This window comes from Colletotrichum tamarilloi, assembly GCF_030869305.1.
Source record: "Colletotrichum tamarilloi strain Tom-12 chromosome Unknown Scaffold_125.1, whole genome shotgun sequence".
Taxonomy (NCBI): domain Eukaryota; kingdom Fungi; phylum Ascomycota; class Sordariomycetes; order Glomerellales; family Glomerellaceae; genus Colletotrichum; species Colletotrichum tamarilloi.
The window spans coordinates 78,357-97,102 of NW_026849508.1; the positions used below are offsets into that span (position 1 = coordinate 78,357).

Sequence of the window (18,746 nt, forward strand, 5' to 3'; positions counted from 1 at the left end):
CTGTTGTATTCAAGAACCCGACATTTCGTTCAGTTGCCAGCTATCCTGATGCAATGAATAATTTTGCCAACATCACAACTTGTCGGCAGCGCCCACCGCGTCTGATTCCGCCTCCCGACTTCTTGGGATGTTGCTTAGCCCCTCTGTGTAAGTCCTACTAAGGCAAGCGACGTTGCTCAAGCCAAAACGCAACAGGATGGACGTCATCCTGCACCAACATAGTAGCGGCGAGATCATTGGCTTGGGAATCGGGTAAGATCTCTATGTTTTTCCAAAAGAAATGGCCTTTCCCGCTAAACCCTGGAGACCAGGAAACCGAGATGGCTAAATTAGGGCGGGTTTCTCTTTTCTTGGCATCTCTCACCCCGCAAAGTGACAGCGTCGCATTTGACGATTTAAGGTAGCGGACGTCAACCCGCCGAGAAGTTCCTGCAGATGGCTGACACTCTCCTCCCGCACCAATGATTCGAAGTAATCCAGAAAGGCCAAAGGAGATGCCTCAAGAATATTCCAGTATATGTAGCTGAAAGAGTCCCCGTGATAATCGATCAGATTCCCAAAGTCTGAACCAAGCTCTCAATTCCCCGGGCTGCCTCTGCCAGTGCTTCTTCGACGATGGTGTCGACCCGTCTTCTGCTGCTCTCAGCAGCCCTACTCCTCCTCACCTCGGCCGCAACCATCAAAAAATGCCGCGAGGAAACCTTCCAGAACCCAGTCCTCTACGAAGACTACCCTGACAACGACATCTCCGTCGGCCCAGACGGCGCCTTCTACTTCTCCGCCTCAAACTTCCATTACAGCCCCGGTGCCCCGATCCTCCGCTCCCTCGACCTCGTCAACTGGGAGCCCGTCGGGCACTCCATTCCGCGTCTCAATTTCGGCGACGGTTACGACCTCCCGCCCGGCGGGCCCCGTGCCTACCGAGGTGGTACCTGGGCCTCGACGCTGCGGTACCGCGAGAGTGATGGGTTATGGTACTGGATTGGGTGCACCAACTTCTGGATCACCTGGGTCTTTACTGCTTCGTCCGTGGAGGGGCCTTGGTATAACCGCGCCAACTTTGGTGGTGGGAATTGCATGTATGACAACGGGCTGCTGATCGACGATGATGATACGATGTATGTGGTCTACGGCAACGGGAAAATCAGCGTTTCGCAGCTCGCTGCCGATGGTCTTAGTGTTGTGAAGACGCAGCAGGTTCTTCAGGCATCGGATGTCAATACCGAGACGGTGGAGGGTAACAGGATGTACAAAATCAACGGAACGTACTATATCCTCAATGACCAGCCCGGATCCACGACCTACATCTGGAAGTCGAGCAGTCCGTGGGGTCCTTACGAAGCGAAGATCCTGGGCCAAAACATTGCGCCGCCGCTAGAGGGAGGGAACTCACCCCACCAGGGAAGTCTCATTGAGACCGCGCAAGGAGACTGGTACTTCATGTCATTCACATGGGCGTATCCCGCGGGCCGCATGCCTGTGCTGGCACCCATTGTCTGGGGCGCGGATGGCTTCCCCGAGATCGTGAAAGGAAGCAACGGTGGTTGGGGCTCCTCCTACCCTCTACCTCTTCCATCTCAGCCCTTGTACAATTGGACGCGGACCTACACGTTTGAAAGCGAACTCGGTCCCACCTGGGAATGGAACCACAACCCCGACGTCGCGAGCTTCGAGGTCAAGAATGGCGTGACCCTGCGCACCGCGAGCGTCACCGAAGACATTTACTCTGCGAGAAACACCCTCACCCACCGAATCCACGGAGAATTCCCCAAGGGAACCGTCGAAATCGACTTTAGCAACATGGCCGACGGCGACAAATTCGGGCTGGCGGCGTTCCGCGACCAGACTGCGTATATCGGTATCCACCGCAACGGCAGCGAGTACACCCTCAAAGCGATCCAGGGTATCATCATCGACGCGGAGTCGGGTAATCCCGTTGACCCAGGCAAGGAGGTAGCTTCAGCACCTGTACCGAGCGGCGCTGCCAAGATATGGTTCCGGGCTGAACTGGATGCGCGGCCGACGGGGACTAGGGACGCCGACTTTTTCTACAGTTTTGATGGTGTTGAGTTTACTAAGCTTGGTGATGCGTATAAGCTGAACTCTGGGTGGGAGTTCTTCATTGCGTATCGCTTTGGTATCTTCAGCTTTGCTACTAAGCAGTTGGGAGGCTCGATCAAGGTGAACTCGTTCACTGCTGCTTGAGACGGCAGTCAAGACTCTCATGCATGTGTGCTTCATTCGAATGTATATCTTTACAAGAGTACATAGCTAGTTGCAAATATTTAGGAGTCTCATATTTCGTTCTTGGGTATCAGAATATAGATGAGAATGACTCTCATTCGTCTAGCCATCCATCAAAATTCTCACTTGCCAATATATCTCGACTAGGCCAATACTCGAGATTGGAACCTCCAAGCACGGCAACTTCTGAGCAAATTCAAGGGCCCACTTATAGTAAGGCGTGAAGCCCTCATCTTTTCGCTCCCGAAATCAAGGGCTCATCCAGGCCTGATATCAACTTCGACGGTATCTCACCGAACCCCCGGAACCTTCGGCATCCTCACCGACTCAGGTGAGCGCAACGCCCTGCCATCCCGAGAAGAAAGTGGGGTGAAAACGATCAACACAAAGAAGCCCCCGAAACGGAAATCTTCTAGAAAACCTGAACGAAAGACGTCATCGCATCACATCCCCCTCTCTCGCCGACTTGATTCGCCAGACCGTGAACACCCTTCAAGATTGCCACACTGGATCGACCCGTTGAAGAACATTCAGGTCCATGTATCGATACCTAGCACGTTCTGCCCAGGGACAAGCCCTGAGACCCTGGGTCTACACATTTGAGACTACATGAAGCAAAAAGAAAAACAAGGCTCTAAGATGCGAAAGGGACGTTTTACGTGTGAGTGGACTTTCATGCCGTAAGAATGAACAAGTTCCTTACCATCCCACTCCCGTCCCTCGAGTCGAGAGTCCGCATATGTGTGTGTGTGACCAAGTCACCGAGTGTCCCGAGCTCCTCACATCAAAATCAGGCTGAGCCACGAACACTAAAAAATCAAACACGGCAAATCCACCGGACAAGTTCCGCTGACCGCGTTCCCCACCCCGTTCTGGACATGAAGGAGCGGTCGGCGTTTAAATGGGCAACCAAGGGCGGGGCCGGGTATGCAAAGGACGTTGGTTGAGTAAAGAGCTCCAACGTCACCGCCGTTGGTTGCTGGTCCCTTTACCCAAGGATTGTATGTATCTGAGGGACCGCGCGAGCCCGCCCCCAGGCACTGTTTCACACCACACACTCCATCCAATGCCGATACTGCTCTCTCTAGATCAAAATTTTCCGGGACCTCCTCCCACCTTCACCTTGATCATATCCAAATTAGGCATAACAAAGAGAGGATCACGGATCATCTGACTCTCCATCCTTTAAACCGCCTGTATTATCCCAGTCTGGTTTGGCTTGCCCCCGTGCCCCCATGGGGGCGGGCGGACGGGTGTGCAAGGCGGCCGGAATGGAGGTTCTTGGCAATTTGAAAAGTTCAACGCTTCTCTAACGGGGGACCCAGAAAAACAACTCCATTATGAAGAGAGAAAATACTGCAGTGAAAATCTCCTCCCGAAAAAGGGGGGGAAATGGAGGCACGGAGGAGTACTAAGGGTAGTCCCTTTCCACTTTGTACAGTCCAGTACAGTGTCGATTGTTTGGCTGGGCGCAAACTTCACAGTGGGCTTTTTTTGATCAGACGAAAGCTGGAGGATTGGCTTTTGGTCGGATGTACCTCGGCGACGTGGTGTTTCAACAATACTCTACGCTTGGATGGCAAGGCTCGGCGAATTTGGGATAGGTAACTGCGAATGGCCTCAACGGTTTGTATTTTGAGGATGGGAATCTGTTTGGTGCTTAACTGACTGCAGCTGTTTTGCGAAATAGATCACAATAGCAAATGACGACAGGTGGTTGTTGTAACTGAAAATTTGAATTTAAGCACTGGGGGTATCATTCCTATGTACATGACCGCCTTCGTTTCTCTCTCTTTTTTTTGTTGGTATCCTTGCCCGATGCGCCATAATCCATTAGGCGCCTCCTGGCAAAATGCTGCCAATGGGTTGCTCCTAATTCACTGTTTCCAAGTGTGACAGGAAACCCATACGGATGCACACTGTTGCCAAGTGTATGTTGTCGATACTTTTAATTTTTCGACCCGAAGATGCTGGAAAGCTCAAAGACATTTCGGCCTTTAACCGTCGCAGATATCCTCGAGCTCAATTGTGTAGAGAGCTTAGAAAGCAGGCTCCTCGTTGGTAGGGGGCCCGGCGTAGTTCTTCTTGCCCCAGGCAAAGTACCATCCACCGGAAATGAGGCAGGCGGCGACGAAGACGGCGGGCGCGTAGTTGATGGTCGTGGGGGTGACGGGAACAAAGGTGGGCATGCAGAACAAGGGCATGGCAAGAGCAGACCAGGCTGTCAAAGAGTTAGCTTTGGACCTAATGATGAAATTTGTTTTGGAAAGTGTACTTACCGAGAGATATGACGTTGGCGGCGACACCAAACTTGCCGAGGTTGAAGGGGCTGCCGACAAGGTGGGTGCGGCCGTTGAAGAGACTGATACCGATGGGAATGGCGTACGAGGCAGTCAAGCAAATGACACCAACACCGGAGAAGGCGTTGAAAGCAGCGCTGGAGCCGAAGTAGATGACACCGAGAATGATCTGGACAACCATGCTGAGCATCATGGCGTTCAGGGGAACGTCCAGCTTGGGGTGGACCTCCTTCCACCAGCGGGAGCCAGGGATGGCACCATCACGAGCGAAGGCCCAGGTGCAACGAGAGGCGGCGGTGGTGCAGCCGATACCGCAAAGGATGGCCAGGACAATGAGAGGAAAGAGGAGTCCGAAGGCACCGCCGGATGTTCCCATGGCGTCCTTGACGATGGCGGGGACGGGCTGACCGGAAGCCAGGTTGATCAAATAGGTGATGTCGGGGAGCACGAAGACGAGAGGGATAAGGAACAGGAGACCGGCCAGGGTGTTGAGGCAGACGGTGAGGACGAGTGCCTTAGGGACCTGAGTAGCGGGCTTCTTGACCTCCTCGCACATGGAGATAACCATGCCAGTGGACGAAGTGGCGTATCCGGCGTGAAGGAGACCGACGCAGAAAGACCATCCATCGGGCCATCCGGAGTTGGCCTCGAAGTGGGTGAAGACGTATTTGGCATCGTGACGGCCGTTCTTGGCGACGACGAGGACGGAGATGATGATGGCGAAGACACCAGCGAATGTCCAGAAAATAGCCGCGGACTAAGTCACGAAAAGTTTAGTATGCTTTCATTTCACAACTATACAACACAGGGCACGCGGGAGCAGAAGCATTCTTACATCAAGGATGGGCAGCCACCTGTTGCCGAGCGAGGACACAATGTTGCAAATGAAGGTCAAACCCAGGAAGATGAGGAAAACCTGGTACGGCTCGCCAGCAAGGACGCCGACACCAGGTTCCGACTCGAAAACGTTGACGCATGCGACGATGAACAGAGCAGTTCCAAAGTTCACGGCCAGAGTAATGGTAATGTTTCCCACCACGTACAACCAGCCGCAAATCCAGCTGGCCACGCGGCGGTACTTGGGAGAGGAAAGCATGAAGGCTTGGTAGTAGACACCTATCATAGAGAAGTCGTCAGCATAAAGTCCGGATTTGGCGAATTTCGGAGCCGGCCGGCCGTCGCAACGGCAAACATGACGGAAAAGAAAAGCTGGTAAGTACCTCCGGCAGTAGGGTAGACACTGGTGATTTCACCGAGCGAGGCAGCGACACAGATAATGATCAAAGACACGCCGAGCCATCCCCAGATAATGTTCACAGGACCACCGCCAGCCAAGGGGTAGATCATGGTAGTGGCAAGACCGTAGGGGATAGCAGCGAGGACGAAGGACATGAAGGCAACCTGCAGCGTTGAGCGATTACGCTCGAGCTCGGGCTTGTAACCCAGAGACTCGAGCATGTTATCGGCACCGCCATCGTCGGAACGGGAGGGTCGGGTAGTGTAGCCATCCTTGATATCGCCCTTGTTGAAGCCGAGATCGTGCTCGCGAGCACCGGGGTCTTGCGAGAGCACATGCGCCATGATGAAAGCCCGTTATGTTGTTTGACTATACTATCTGTCGAGTAGCAAGCCAAAATCGGGCACCGAGGCGGCGAGAGGGAGGACCGGAAAGGAGAGAAAGGTTAAAAAGGTGAGACGACTCTTCCAATTGACATGAGGGACAGTGAAGGCCTTATGTGATTTGGAAAGCCAAGAGGAAGGGAAGTTTATTTGGGGGAGGATCGGCCGTGTGTAACTGGAACTGAAGTATTCCAGAGCCGAGGAGATGGGAAGACGAAGAGTTTAAAAGGAAGGAGGAAAAGAAAAAGAGGCAAAAACCGGCAAGGGTCGAAAAAATAGACAAACAAGACAAATCAGACAGACAGGCTGCCGGAGACAGATTGACAGACAGAACAGCCGGCAGGGAAGGTCTCGATTGAGTTGAGGCAGTCCTTACTCCTCACTGTACAACTTCCATTCAGTGCCGTCCCGTACTGGGCTATCAGTCGGTTCCTCTCTCACTCCTTGGTGTCGCGTTCGCCGGGATGGGTGAATGACGTCCATCTCATTGGACATGGACGTAGGCTGCGGGACCAAACTCCCAAAGAGTTGTAGTGTACCTTCGACACCCCCATGCCCATGCCCATGTCCTTTGCCCCCCTCTCAGCCCCTTGTCCGTCCATATGTAGTCGCATGTCTCGTCCTATCAGTGCTGTCCCTGTACCTATCTGTCCATACAGGATACAGGCGCCGTGTGCACTGCTGGGCGCGGGCGGGCTCGCACAATGTCGATGAAGGGTTTCTTAGCGTAGGTTCCCTCAACTTGTGTCTGTTTATCTCTCGCGGCCTCTTTGGTCTGACTCGGGGTCCCCGGTGGAATCGACCGGTGCCACAGCAATCTTGTTGCCCACACTCTGACCTCCCAAGACTTGCCGGGCAGTCAGCGCGGGTAGCATGGGCGCTCTCTCTCGCTTACGGACGACGTCCTGCGGCACAGTGAAGGGCAACGCAACGCCGTGCAAGGCAAGGCCGAGAAGATAGAGCTGAGGTGCCTGGCATGTGGCCAGCGTCAGCCGTATCGAAGCATTCAAGCATCGCATCGCTCGCAACAGCCGTATCTGGTGTGGTGCCAAGACCCAGGCCGAAGAAGTGAGCCTGTAAGAGCGCGTGTAGAGCCAGACGGTGTCGGCTCTGGGCCTGGTTGCGGTAATTTGTCCCGCGCTATCGACCGCAGGTCTAAAGCATATTGAGCCCATCGTTGGAACACCCGACCCAAGGTAAATGGGATTTATCGGCGGTACTTTGGGCTCTAGCCTGTCAGCCTGTCTTGCATTTGCATTTGCATTTCCTCTGCCCTGTATCCCTAATCATCAGCCGATTGGGCTGCGGCCCTTTGGACATTGGTCCGCGCGCCTTAGGACTTTGCTCCGCGCCTGTGTGTCGCACGACTTGGATTAGGCCTGAGAGTCCCATGGAGAGTGGCGGCAGGATGGCGAGACATTGAGACTTTGCAAATCCTTTTCCCGCACTACAGTGCCGCGGTTCGACAAGTGGTCAAGGTTTGGCTGTCCGCTAGCTGACGCTAGGAACTCATGGAGGCATTATTCTTCGTGTGTTCTTCGCGGCTTCTTGCGCATGTGTGTTGTCCCGCACGGGTGGGTTGGGGGCGATGTACGAATAATCAAGCCATCCGTACTCCGTACTTGTTGGAAATGTGTAGGTACTTTGAGAATTGAGACCTTGTCAACGCTCTCTTCCAGGTTTCTCCTCAAAAACTCTCCTCTTTTCCCCTCCCCCGTCGGCGCCGAAAGGGATGACCCCGAGGAGCCGTGAAGCCGCGAGGCGTCGGATGAGGCTCCAACGTTCCACGTTGTTACGCTTTGTGGTTGCGGCTTGCGCTCCACGTCTAATAATCCTCGTCGTGTCGAGGGGAAACAATCAGGGACCGAGTGCCTAGAGGCAGCGGCAGCGGCAGCACAAAAAAATCGTCAACCTCTGAGACAGCAAAGAAATGATCCATTTCTCCATCAGTCCTCATCCTCGACCTGCTCAATGCACATAATGCGTAATGACGTAGTGCTGTGGTCCCAGTTGCCCGACTAGCGCCGCATGCTCTCCACGCAAATGCAGACCGTTGGTTCGCCCGGTGCGAGTCGTGGAGTCTCTCAATCTTCCGTCTTGCCGTCTTGATCCCGACGACGGTGGAGGACGACACGGTTGGCGGTCGCAAAGCGAGCGAGTGAGCGTTTGAAAAGTGAGCCAAGTGGACGCGCTTGGATGGAGAGAAATGGAGGAAAATGGAGGAGACTGGAGCAGATGGGGGGAGAGACAGGGGCTCCCCCCGTTCTGCACAGGGAATCCCAAGGCTGCCTCTGCGCGCCAACACAGGGTCGGGGGGCACACCTTGAATAACTCCCTGATACAACCAAGCCCACTAGGATCGTGAGGCCTGCAAGCTCCCGTGGGAAGTGGTTCTGAAGTGGCTCTGAGGAGGCCCTGAATAGGTGCTGATGTCACAGAGGGTACTCCAGTGATGATCCGCCCACCTGCCGCACCAAGTTAGAGCCAAGCCGAGTCGTACGTAAGAGTATCTCTGCGCCGGCTTAACGCGGGTGAGATACTTGTCGGTGACAATCGTCGGTGGCTGTCAGTCTACCATTCATGTCTGTCGTCGGGATGCGAGGAAAGCGTTCGATTCCCTGATGGGAAAGACAGACGATTCGTCAGGCCAAGAAATTTCTCCCTCAGCACCTACCGAGCCGGCTCAGCGCCAAACCCGGCTATTTGGTGGAGGGAAGCCAGGCCAGTCCGGGGGATGACACCCGATCGCAGCACACGCGACAAGGACGTCGACGTTTGTCCCGCCATGCTGGGTCGTCCACTTGCGCTGAAGCCTGAAGCCTCGCTGATGGCGCAATTGGTACCCTTAGACCCTGGAGACCCTGTCCACTGCCAGGCTGAACAGGAGGGGCACACTCACGATACGTATATACGTATCGAATCCGGGGAAAGGCTGAGATGGCATGATGGAACAAATCGATAGCCTTGCATCATGATCAGCTCAATGGCTTTCCAATGAGGCCCAGCGAGGGCAGCAAAATGCGCAACGCCTCGTTTTTGATGGAAGCGGGTGTGGCGCGCGCGATGACGGTCGCTGGTGAAGTGGGGATGGCGAGAGCGAGATTTAACACACCGAGTGCAGACCGACAAATTGCTTGGCGGAGTCCCGAAAGAAAGCGTATGAATCGGGCAAAGTGAAAGGTTCGATTGCCTTTCCGGAGAGCCCGATACAACCACCACTAGAAGCCATTTAGACGAAGTGACGTTGAATTTGAGACCTCGTATGCAGAATAAGGATGCCAGCGTACAGGTAGGTGTACCTGGTCAGTGACTTTGGTAAGGGTGATCGAACGCCCGCAGACACGCGCGCAGGGTCTCGAGAACGGTTCCTCCTCATCCTTCGTTCCCGTACGTCAAAACATTTAGGTGCCGCTGAGCCGCAGCTGGAAACGAATTAGCGAGGGCATCACATGGCGGTGACCAACAGCATCCATGAACCGACATTTGCCCTGGAAGAGATCTGCGTCTAGATTCTCCGTTGCAGTGCAGTGCAACAGTATGTAGATAGCCATGCGGGAGCCGAGAGGGCAAGGCAAGGTACATGGGGGAGTCGGGAGTAGTCCAGGACGGGAGAGCGTCTAATAGGGAACCCCGCTGTAGGTCTTCGAGTGAGGAAGGTTGTTTAGAGGCGCCAAGACCACGGCAGCTGTCGATGAGAGCGGGATGCGACGTGGAGGTGAAGACCAAGAGAAACACGTTCGCTGGCGTATTTTGACATGAAGTTGAGTGGAGTGAACCTCGCGTCTGTACCTTACGGAAACATCCACCGCGGGCCTGAGAAATGCGGCACGATGTCGTCAGATCAGAAGCACGTGGTTGCGTCCAGATAGAGTAGGCGGGAAGGTGCATCTCAAGAAGGGGGGTATCGCACCTTCCCTTCCTTCCACCTGCAATATCTTGGAGAACAAACGGAAGGTGCGCAGGTTCCGTCGTCGCACCTGCCTCACATCGTGGCTTCCTCAAGGCTGACAGTGACCAGACCCACCCCGTGCCTTCCTCCTCCACCGACGCCTTGGATCCTCTCCAGCCTTGCGGCAACCGCATCTCTCTGACGCCTCCATCTTTCCTGGGCCATCGCCAAAGTCTCCCATTTTCCATTGACGAAGATCCTTACTCCTTGCTCTAGACATGGCCATGTTAGCTCGACTGCAGGATGCGAACTACGGCTGCATCAATCCTTGATTCTTATCCCTTGCCATCGACCGGGACCAAGGCACATCTCCTATGTATGTAGGGATAAGCTATACTCTATACCGGTTACACCACCCGTGCGATTAATTCACAGAGTAATGTCGCCCAGCGAGACAATAAACGCTGAGCCGGGGAAGCTCACTTGGCTCTGTACGGAGTAGACGAAGCAACCAACATCTCATCGGAACAGATCCTTGATACAGAGTGCTGGACGGCACAAGGGCATCGATACACCATGGACTAAGGTACTGATAGGCAGAGAAACATCAGTTCCGACTCTACCGACTCTGTACCCTGTTAGCGAGGTACTTGCAAGAACGAAGGCGGCCGACAAGCAGGCCGCCCTGACAGGAGTGACGACGACGTTTAGCCCTGAACACATCTCCAACTACCGACTTCTAGCCCTCGGGAATATCGATCCTACGCAGATCACGCGACGTCTTCCCAAATCCAGGAAACTCAGCCGGTATAGACTGAGCGAGACCAATGGCTATCCCGGCATTTACAAACACGGGGCGGCCTACACGCCGGGAAACCGATTTGATAACGCCACAAGTGTCTCCTGACCAAAATGTCAACTTGTCGCAGACCGCGCCAGCGCGCCTCGAAGATAGGACTATAGCCGCCAAACACCACCCGCCTCGGTAAGGCATACGGCGTAGCTTACCATTCAGACCAGGGACTCGGGGAAAGACATCCTGCTCATCCGCGCAATGTACGACTATCGGAACTGATACGTTACGGGGATTTTGCTGACCGAGGCCATCAAGAAGCCCACTCGATGTAGGGGCGGAAAGGGGCCTCCTCCATCACTGCGTGGGGGACCTACCGAAACCCCAGACTGCTGTGGTTGCTTATCTCAAGGCTCAAGGATGGAATTGTGGACGCCGAGGAATCCCCTTGAACCCCTTGTCGCTCCTGGTTGCCTGGGTCGCCGTTCGAAAACAGCAATCGCCTATCGCCCGAGATAAGACGCTGTTAGCTTTACGAAACAAGTCTGCGGCCAGACCTTCGGAAACAACCCAAAGATACGACACCATTTGGAGGTTGACACTCGCAAGCCGTACTCTTATCTGGGCGGCATGCGCATCCGTCGAGCACCTTGATCGGAGACGATACTGCTTCCACCGCTCACGTGGTCGGTGTCTGCGAAAAGCATCCGACGTCCAATTTCTGGGCCGATCGCGATGGGCAGCAAACGGCACAGCTGTGATCTTACGAGACAAGATACGCTCAGATGCGCTGCGCATGGCCAACTGTTGCTTACAGTTCCCAGGAACCCATATGGTCTAGTGTAGTTGACGATTACGAGAGGGAATTGGGACGCGCAGCAGTAGGATGATACGACGCAAGACAAGGCATTGCGGAGCAGAGCAAGTCCGCACGTGAAGAAGACCAGGTCGTCCAAGAGGCTCGAATCCACAAAGTTGCGTACTGCGTACTTGCAACGGTCGGCAACGATTGGCCAAGAACCGGACCACCAGTAACCAACAACTGTCGGGTCTCAACAATTGCTCTGCCGCTCTGACAGACATATCTCTTTGGCTTGATGTCTTCGTCAGTCCCAGTATTCAGTGCAAAATACCGCGTTTCACCTCGGTACATTGCACCTCTGGACCAGTGGACAGTGGACTACAGCGCTAGGCAGCGCTGCGCAGTGCGCACATGCCTGCAGCATTCATCGCCCCTGTATTTTGAGGACCTTGGGTCGCTTGGGTCCCCCGTTGCCCCCCGAAGCTAAGGCTGCAGCAGCGCAATCTTCATGAAATGATGGTGCGTTCCAACAATTTCAGCGAGTGTAACATCTGCGTGGAGACGACTCGACAGCAGCTGGGAAGACCGGTCGGAGGACGTCCGGAATGGGGCAAACATCAATCCAGGCCCGGACCCACAATCGGGGATGAATCGGGCGAGAAAGTGGCCTGTGCACGCAGAAATACCGTCCCTGGTTGGTCCACGGCACATTATCGGTGACGGCCCCACCAGGGCAGAGTTCTCACAGGTCCCTCGTATCCGAAGAACCCACTCTGAGCCGTTTCTGCCCCATCTACTGGTCCGTTCCGTTGCACTAACAATTTCTGCAGACGGAACTCAATTCTCGAGGTACGTACCCAAAAAGACGCATCGGCGGAGTTCACCGAATTCGTCAAATCGCACCAAAAAAATCATCGGATAATGGATATCAATATCACCACGACATGCAAAAAGATATTCTTGAAAGGGACGAGACTCGAACTCGCGCGGGTTGCCCCACCAGGAAACAGATGTTAAGCTGACCTTAACCTGGCGCCATAACCAACTCGGCCACCCTTCCAATGCTGAGAAGATCTCTGGAAGTTGAGTGACGACCCGGAATTAGGGCTGATATTCTAAGCTTCTCTACCTGTGCCAGCCCGATTGCCAAGCAATAGATGCCAGTGATCCTCAACTGCGTGTGATGAAGGCACTCTGGAGAACCACGCCTCTAGGTCCCAAGGTACGCAGCACAGATCTCGAGGATGGGATGTCAGAACTTGATCATCCATCTCCATACTCGACCGCATATCCGGGGAGGGTCTAGTACGATACTTGGAGTAGACTGCATTCAAGCAAGCTCTCATCTCAGCCATAGCAAGATTACAAAGCGCACATTGCGTTAGCGATTCACCCCTTGACCAAGAACCTCTAACTCGACGTGGATGAAGTATCCAAGCTTACTGCCGCCCAATGCAAGTCCGTGGGCCAAGCCCAAAGGCAAGAAATAAACGTTGTCGATCAGTGTTGTCTTCTGAATTCAACCATCTCTCAGAAACGAATTGGCATGCGTCCGGGAACGTACTCTCATCCAGGCGATGCATGCTAAAGGAGTTACACGCCACGATCGAATTCTTGGGGATGAAATATCCATCAATAAAGGCGCTCTGTTTTGACGCGTAACGTGGAAGCGACATCGTTCCTGGGGCAAATAAACGCAAGCCCTCATGAACAACAGCGATGAGATAGGGCAGTTTGTGAAGAGGCCGATCATTCCCTGCTTCGACAAGCTCGTTGTGAAGTTTTTGGACTCTTCCCTCGTGTTTGGGCTGAGAGAGTTCCCAAATGAGCCAACGCGAGGTATCACCTGTAGTTCCGATCCCAGCGCCAATGTGGTCGAGTCATTCAGCTTCTGCCCGGGGCCTGCTTACATGGCTCGATTCTAGAAGCTTTCGTGCCAAGGTGAAGTCGGAGTGGTCTCCGGTTTCCAACGAGTCTTGCACAAACTTTCGCAAAAAGTTGCTTCCTTGTTCCAGGTCGACCAGCTTCGGGAACAAGGCCTCCCAGAGTGGTGAGCTAGACTTGTTAGTGTTAAGAACGCATCCCAAAGAGTTTCTTGACTCTAAAGCGCGTTTGATGAGAATCTACCTTCTCGGGTTTTGGCATGAGGATAGCAGCTTGACCATCTGCTGGTCACCAGCGTCGAATAGTGAATCTGTTCTGTGAGGATGAAACAACATCCCAGTCACACAATCGAGAGCGTATGCATGCAGGTAAAACTAATATTTCAGCGCACACAGTCAGAAACCACATTCATGCGGGTGACCTCGGGTATCTCACGTAGATGTCTGCCGTATCTGATACCGCACACACCGCCCCAAAGGCTCCTGCCCGCTCGTCTATCATCTCCATGATCTGAGGTCGGAGAACCTACGAGTTGGAGTACCGGCCAGCGAGATGGCGCCGTATAGTGCTATGCTAGCATCGGTTACGTTAGCCATAGAGCACGGAGCTTACATTTGGAAGAGAGTGTCATAAGTACAGTATCTGAGTCGAGGGCTGTGAATAGGTTGCTGCAGATGTCAGATTCATGAGCACAAAGAGTGTCAAAAACAAACCCGCGGCAAGGCACTTACATGTGACCGTCTTGCTGATAGAGAGAGTATAGCTCCGTTTTTGGAAAGTCCTTACTTCCCGAGCCGTAGATTTGCTTTGTTGCTGTGTAGCTTGCGAACGAGACCTCGTTGCACGCGATTTGAACGACGGGTCCATATCGAAGACGTAGCTTATGAAGCCATTCTATTTTCTGACCGAACAGTTCACGATGTTTGACAAATAGGCTTGTGAACTTCAAGTGCCAAGGGCCAGGGTTTCTAGCTGTCGCCTGGAGACGGAGGGTTCGTATCCATAGAGCGGCGATGAGGATTCACGCAAGGAGTACGGTTTGGTTCCGGGTGACCAGGACGAGCTCCGGAGTGAGCAATTTCCAGGGCATGATTGGAACAATTCAAGATCAGGGGAGAAGGGGAAAGGCGTAGAGCTTAGCTCACGATGGTTTTTGATGTGATGATGGTTCTTGGCTTCTTCTAGTCAGTACCCTCTTTCTCTGAGCAGCTTGCCAGATTTAAATTGCTGTCGCTATACTAGTATTATTTACGAAAGTTAGACAACTTGACGGCGCAGGCCGCGGGATGTCAGATGGAGGGGGAAACACCATGACCGACGGCTACAGCTGTAACCTAAACAACACTCTGCCTGATGTTCTATCTGTCTGGTATCTTATCTCGATCTCATGAGGGCAGGCATGCACAAAAGAAACCTGCATTGATCGGGCAATTGGCATCAATCGCAACTTGTAGTGCTGAGGAACATTTGCGGAGAAGCCCGGAGCAAGACCAGTCCGTTTTAGGCAACTTTTCCACCGAGGCTCGTTGCATCCCTCTACTGCGGTCGCGTGATCATCATGTACTGGTCGAAAGGAGTAGGTTTTCCGCGTGCATGACGATAATGACGGATTTCAACGTTTCGCATATTTTCGGCTTGCTAGCTGAATAATGGCAGTCATCCTAGTGGCTTCTAATCGATACACTGACAAGACTGCCTTCGACGCCGAAGTCTATCGCATACCATGCCCGGTCGGTAGACTTCTGGCCGTCGATCGGGGCAACATGATCTTCTACATTTGCGTTCTTGCATTTCACTACCTACTCTGCAGCGAAGGACTAATATTGGGACATGGCCTATGAGATTTTAGTGGTAAAACTTCCTGATTGAGACATTTTGATGTTTGAATCTGAGGCTTTTTTTATGGAGGTAGAATGAGGTCTGCATCAAATGAGTATTCTTGCACGCAGATATCTGAAAACCATATTAAATACGAATCTTGTTTGCAATCTCAAGATCGTCTTGCTCCAGCAAACCAAGCAGAGAGGTACATGCAGCCATGTTAGAGAGTATCACTACAACCAAAATTTCCCTCCCCCTGCCGGCATCTGGCCGTGCACTGAACGAGATAAACAAGACTTACAGCGTCGGAGGGATCAACTCTTTGCCAGTGTACCTGGTGTCTGGGCAAGGTTCCCGGGTTCGCGTAAGATGCACCCCGCCCGGGATGTCTTTGTCCTTGAGACTAACTGCAGGTCAAGGATTCCGATGGGCGCGAGCTGATTGACTTCATCTGTGGATTCAGCGCCAGCAACCTTGGGCAATGTCATCCGAGGCTTCTTGAAGCGCAAGTCAACTCAGCCAAGAAAAGTCAGAAAACGATCTTCATCTATGCCGCTGATCATTCTGTGCTAACTTGTACCCAGTAACACTCGCCAACATTGCTGGCCAAGCAGAAGGATGGCCTCGTTTAGCCAAACGGTTGTGTGATAAGTTTGGCTATGACAAGGTGTTGGCCATGACGTCGGGCTCTGAAGCTACAGATACAGCTTGCAAGTTGGCGCGTGGATGGGGAGTCGACATCAAGAAAATCGACCCCAGGGAGGTTCTTGTCCTCGGAACGTCGGACAACTACCACGGTACGCTTTCTGGAGTGTGGCCTCTCATGGAGCCGGAGGCCGGCTGGGAAGGTAAGCCGCCACATCAAGCTCCTATTGATAAATGTCAAAATAGTAAAATGAAACCCAGAATTCGCGACATTCAGCAAAAATATGACCAACATCAACCCTCAAACAGGAAAGGTTCTTCGCTACCTTCATGTCGAAGACTATGCAGAGGTATTTGAGCAGATGCATGAGCGTATCGCTGCCGTCATCATGGAGCCACTTCATGGACTTGCCAGGCGAGTCATCTTTCCAATGCCGCATCTAACATTGCGACACAATCGAACAATTTACTAACCCCTCCAAGGACCATGGAGGAAGAGATCGACTTTTGCATTGGCGTCTGGAAGCTATGCAAGCAGTACAATATTCTCTTCATCGCAGACGAAGTCCGGATGGGATCCTGCAAGACTGGCAGGTTCTTGAGTTCTGACTGGATGGGACCCGAGCACAAACCAGATATGGTGACCATGGGCAAGTCCATCTCCGGAGGTGTCTGGCCAACCTCATTTGTGCTTGGCCCCGATGAAGTCATGAACAAAATGAAGCCATACCACTCAGTTAGCACGTTCTCAATGTCTTCGATGGCCGTCACAGGTGTGACCACCGCATTGGATATCTACGAGGAGGAGAACCTACAGCAGCGGGCCCGAGACATCCATGCCAAATGGAGCGCGGAAACATCGACATGGAATTTCCCCTGGCTGCGATACTGTCCAGCTTTCGGCGCGGACTTGAATATCTTGCTGGACACAGAGTACGAAAGTAAACCGGCGAACATTACTCCCCGCCGGTTTTCATTGCTGTGCGCTAGCGAAGGTCTACTTGTCTTTCCTGGCCCTAATGGCCGCATTCGTTTGGGAGTCGCGTTGACTATTCCCGAAGAAGATCTCTTCCAAGGCTTCAAGATTCTAAAGAAAGCGTTAGAAGAGTTGCCACGGTACGGCGAGATTGAAGGTTCTGAAGAAACCATGGGTGCTTTCTGATCTCTGTGCACTACTTTAGGAAGGAACTTGAAACTTCGATGCACTTATTTTCTTTATCACGAGTGCCTTGACGTGGGGAACATTACCTTTTAGTGGAAGTTATGTAACTCGTTTTGTGCTAGAGAACTATGTTACACAGTCCATCTCAAAATACCCGAACAGGGCTTTCATAGTCAATTTGAAATGTGAATGTCGGTCAGGGCGCAAGGTCACTAGGATATTCGAGTACTGAGTCTTTCAAACCTTAGTCGGTACGGCTTTCGGACCGGCGTGTTACCTAAGCACATCGGTTCGGCCTCTGTCCGGAGCCTTCCGGGCAGACGTTAACTTCTTTTCCACCCATTGTAGCCCCAATACATACCAAACGAGTAGCAGTGCTTTAACTGTCAAGCCACTAACGTTTGAAACCGCATCGAGATTCCAACGAAGCAGTCACCTGTCTGATACAGCTTCGCAAGCATGCCGACGAGGCATAGCAAACGGACCAGGGGTGCGTGCGCGCAGTGCGTTCGGAAGAAGCGCAGAGTATGTCTTACCTCGACCATTATTAGTGACGACGCTATCGCCACATACGTACACCAAAGCGAAAGCCTATTCTGACAAGATTTGTAGTGTGATAAAAAACGCCCGAAATGCTCACTTTGCTTGAAGGCTCATCTGGTCTGCGACCTCGAGGTCTTCAAGATATGGACACCCGAAGAACCCGAGAATCAGGAACCAGGCATGCAGAAGCATGCTTCTAGCAGCCGAACAGTAGAGAGACAACGCTTAGTTTCTGATTCAACGGCCCTTTGCACAGCTGAGGTCCCTTCAGAGACTCACAACGACGATCCTCTGACCGGAGATCCAACCGGTGACCTGTGGCTCGTTACCGGCCACACGGGTGATCGTGGGTTTCCAGGGTCCAATCTTCCTGGCAGTCAAGATGTCAACAATGGCGATCATCACTTTGAGACCCTTTTCATAGAAGAAAACGCCATTGAGAATGCGGAGTTGTACGGAGAGTCGGCTTCAAACGACGCACTACTTCCTGCCTTCGACGACATAGAAGTCGATACGCAGCTCCTGGACTCTCTAGACTTGAACAACGCAATGGACTCCGCCTTGGATGATCTTGCAATAAATTGCGTCTTGGATGATTTTGCAATGAATACAAGCTTGGTCTCTTGGAGCCCAATGACTGGGAATCGCCGAGGTTCCTTGCACGACTCTACATCAATGACTCACTGTCCAATGCCTTGGCCGCCGGACATGCTTGCATCACCCGAGAAACGTTTTCTCTGGCAGTATTTCTTGCACATAACGAAAGATGGACTTTTGTGCCTCGATGAGAAAGAATTATCCAGGTTCCATGGATCCCAGGACCCTTTCATAGCCACTAAGTCAACATACCCACTTCCTGGCACCCCCCTGTTTCTGGCACCCACAAAAACGCGAAAATCCACCACAACCCAATGCCCACCCCCAACCTCCTTTTATCACAACATTTTCAATTCGCGTCCAAATGGGCTCATCTTTTGCACATGTCTTCTTCTATATATAATGCCTCAATATACCGAAGATCAGCTTCGTCAGGCTCTCGAGGA

The 18,746-nt window shown here is 52.8% G+C and overlaps 6 protein-coding genes across 6 annotated transcripts; 2 read left to right on the plus strand and 4 right to left on the minus strand.

Annotated features, from left to right (window-relative positions):
- Positions 1-615: 615 nt before the first annotated feature.
- Positions 616-2,205, plus strand: CTAM01_14536 (glycosyl hydrolase family 43 protein; the record flags this gene model as incomplete). Its single annotated transcript, XM_060530535.1, has 1 exon — positions 616-2,205. One exon carries the CDS (start codon positions 616-618, stop codon positions 2,203-2,205), a length of 1,590 nt encoding a protein of 529 aa, XP_060374914.1.
- A 2,078-nt stretch (positions 2,206-4,283) lies between these two features.
- CTAM01_14537 (amino acid permease) lies at positions 4,284-6,125 on the minus strand (the record flags this gene model as incomplete). Its single annotated transcript, XM_060530536.1, has 4 exons — positions 4,284-4,465; positions 4,524-5,301; positions 5,380-5,660; positions 5,765-6,125. The coding sequence occupies 4 exons, from the start codon at positions 6,123-6,125 to the stop codon at positions 4,284-4,286; spliced, it is 1,602 nt and encodes a 533-aa protein (XP_060374915.1).
- Positions 6,126-6,916: 791 nt separating this feature from the next.
- CTAM01_14538 (uncharacterized protein) lies at positions 6,917-7,339 on the minus strand (the record flags this gene model as incomplete). Its single annotated transcript, XM_060530537.1, has 1 exon — positions 6,917-7,339. The coding sequence occupies one exon, from the start codon at positions 7,337-7,339 to the stop codon at positions 6,917-6,919; it is 423 nt and encodes a 140-aa protein (XP_060374916.1).
- Positions 7,340-11,463: 4,124 nt separating this feature from the next.
- Positions 11,464-11,793, minus strand: CTAM01_14539 (uncharacterized protein; the record flags this gene model as incomplete). The annotated part of the gene is made up of 1 exon (XM_060530538.1): positions 11,464-11,793. A coding segment is annotated over one exon (330 nt), but the record flags the coding sequence as incomplete, so codon positions are not given.
- A 970-nt stretch (positions 11,794-12,763) lies between these two features.
- On the minus strand, positions 12,764-13,003 carry CTAM01_14540 (uncharacterized protein; the record flags this gene model as incomplete). The annotated part of the gene is made up of 1 exon (XM_060530539.1): positions 12,764-13,003. One exon carries the CDS (start codon positions 13,001-13,003, stop codon positions 12,764-12,766), a length of 240 nt encoding a protein of 79 aa, XP_060374918.1.
- A 2,567-nt stretch (positions 13,004-15,570) lies between these two features.
- On the plus strand, positions 15,571-17,160 carry CTAM01_14541 (uncharacterized protein; the record flags this gene model as incomplete). Its single annotated transcript, XM_060530540.1, has 5 exons — positions 15,571-15,717; positions 15,773-15,881; positions 15,938-16,201; positions 16,260-16,417; positions 16,492-17,160. 5 exons carry the CDS (start codon positions 15,571-15,573, stop codon positions 17,158-17,160), a joined length of 1,347 nt encoding a protein of 448 aa, XP_060374919.1.
- Positions 17,161-18,746: the final 1,586 nt, after the last annotated feature.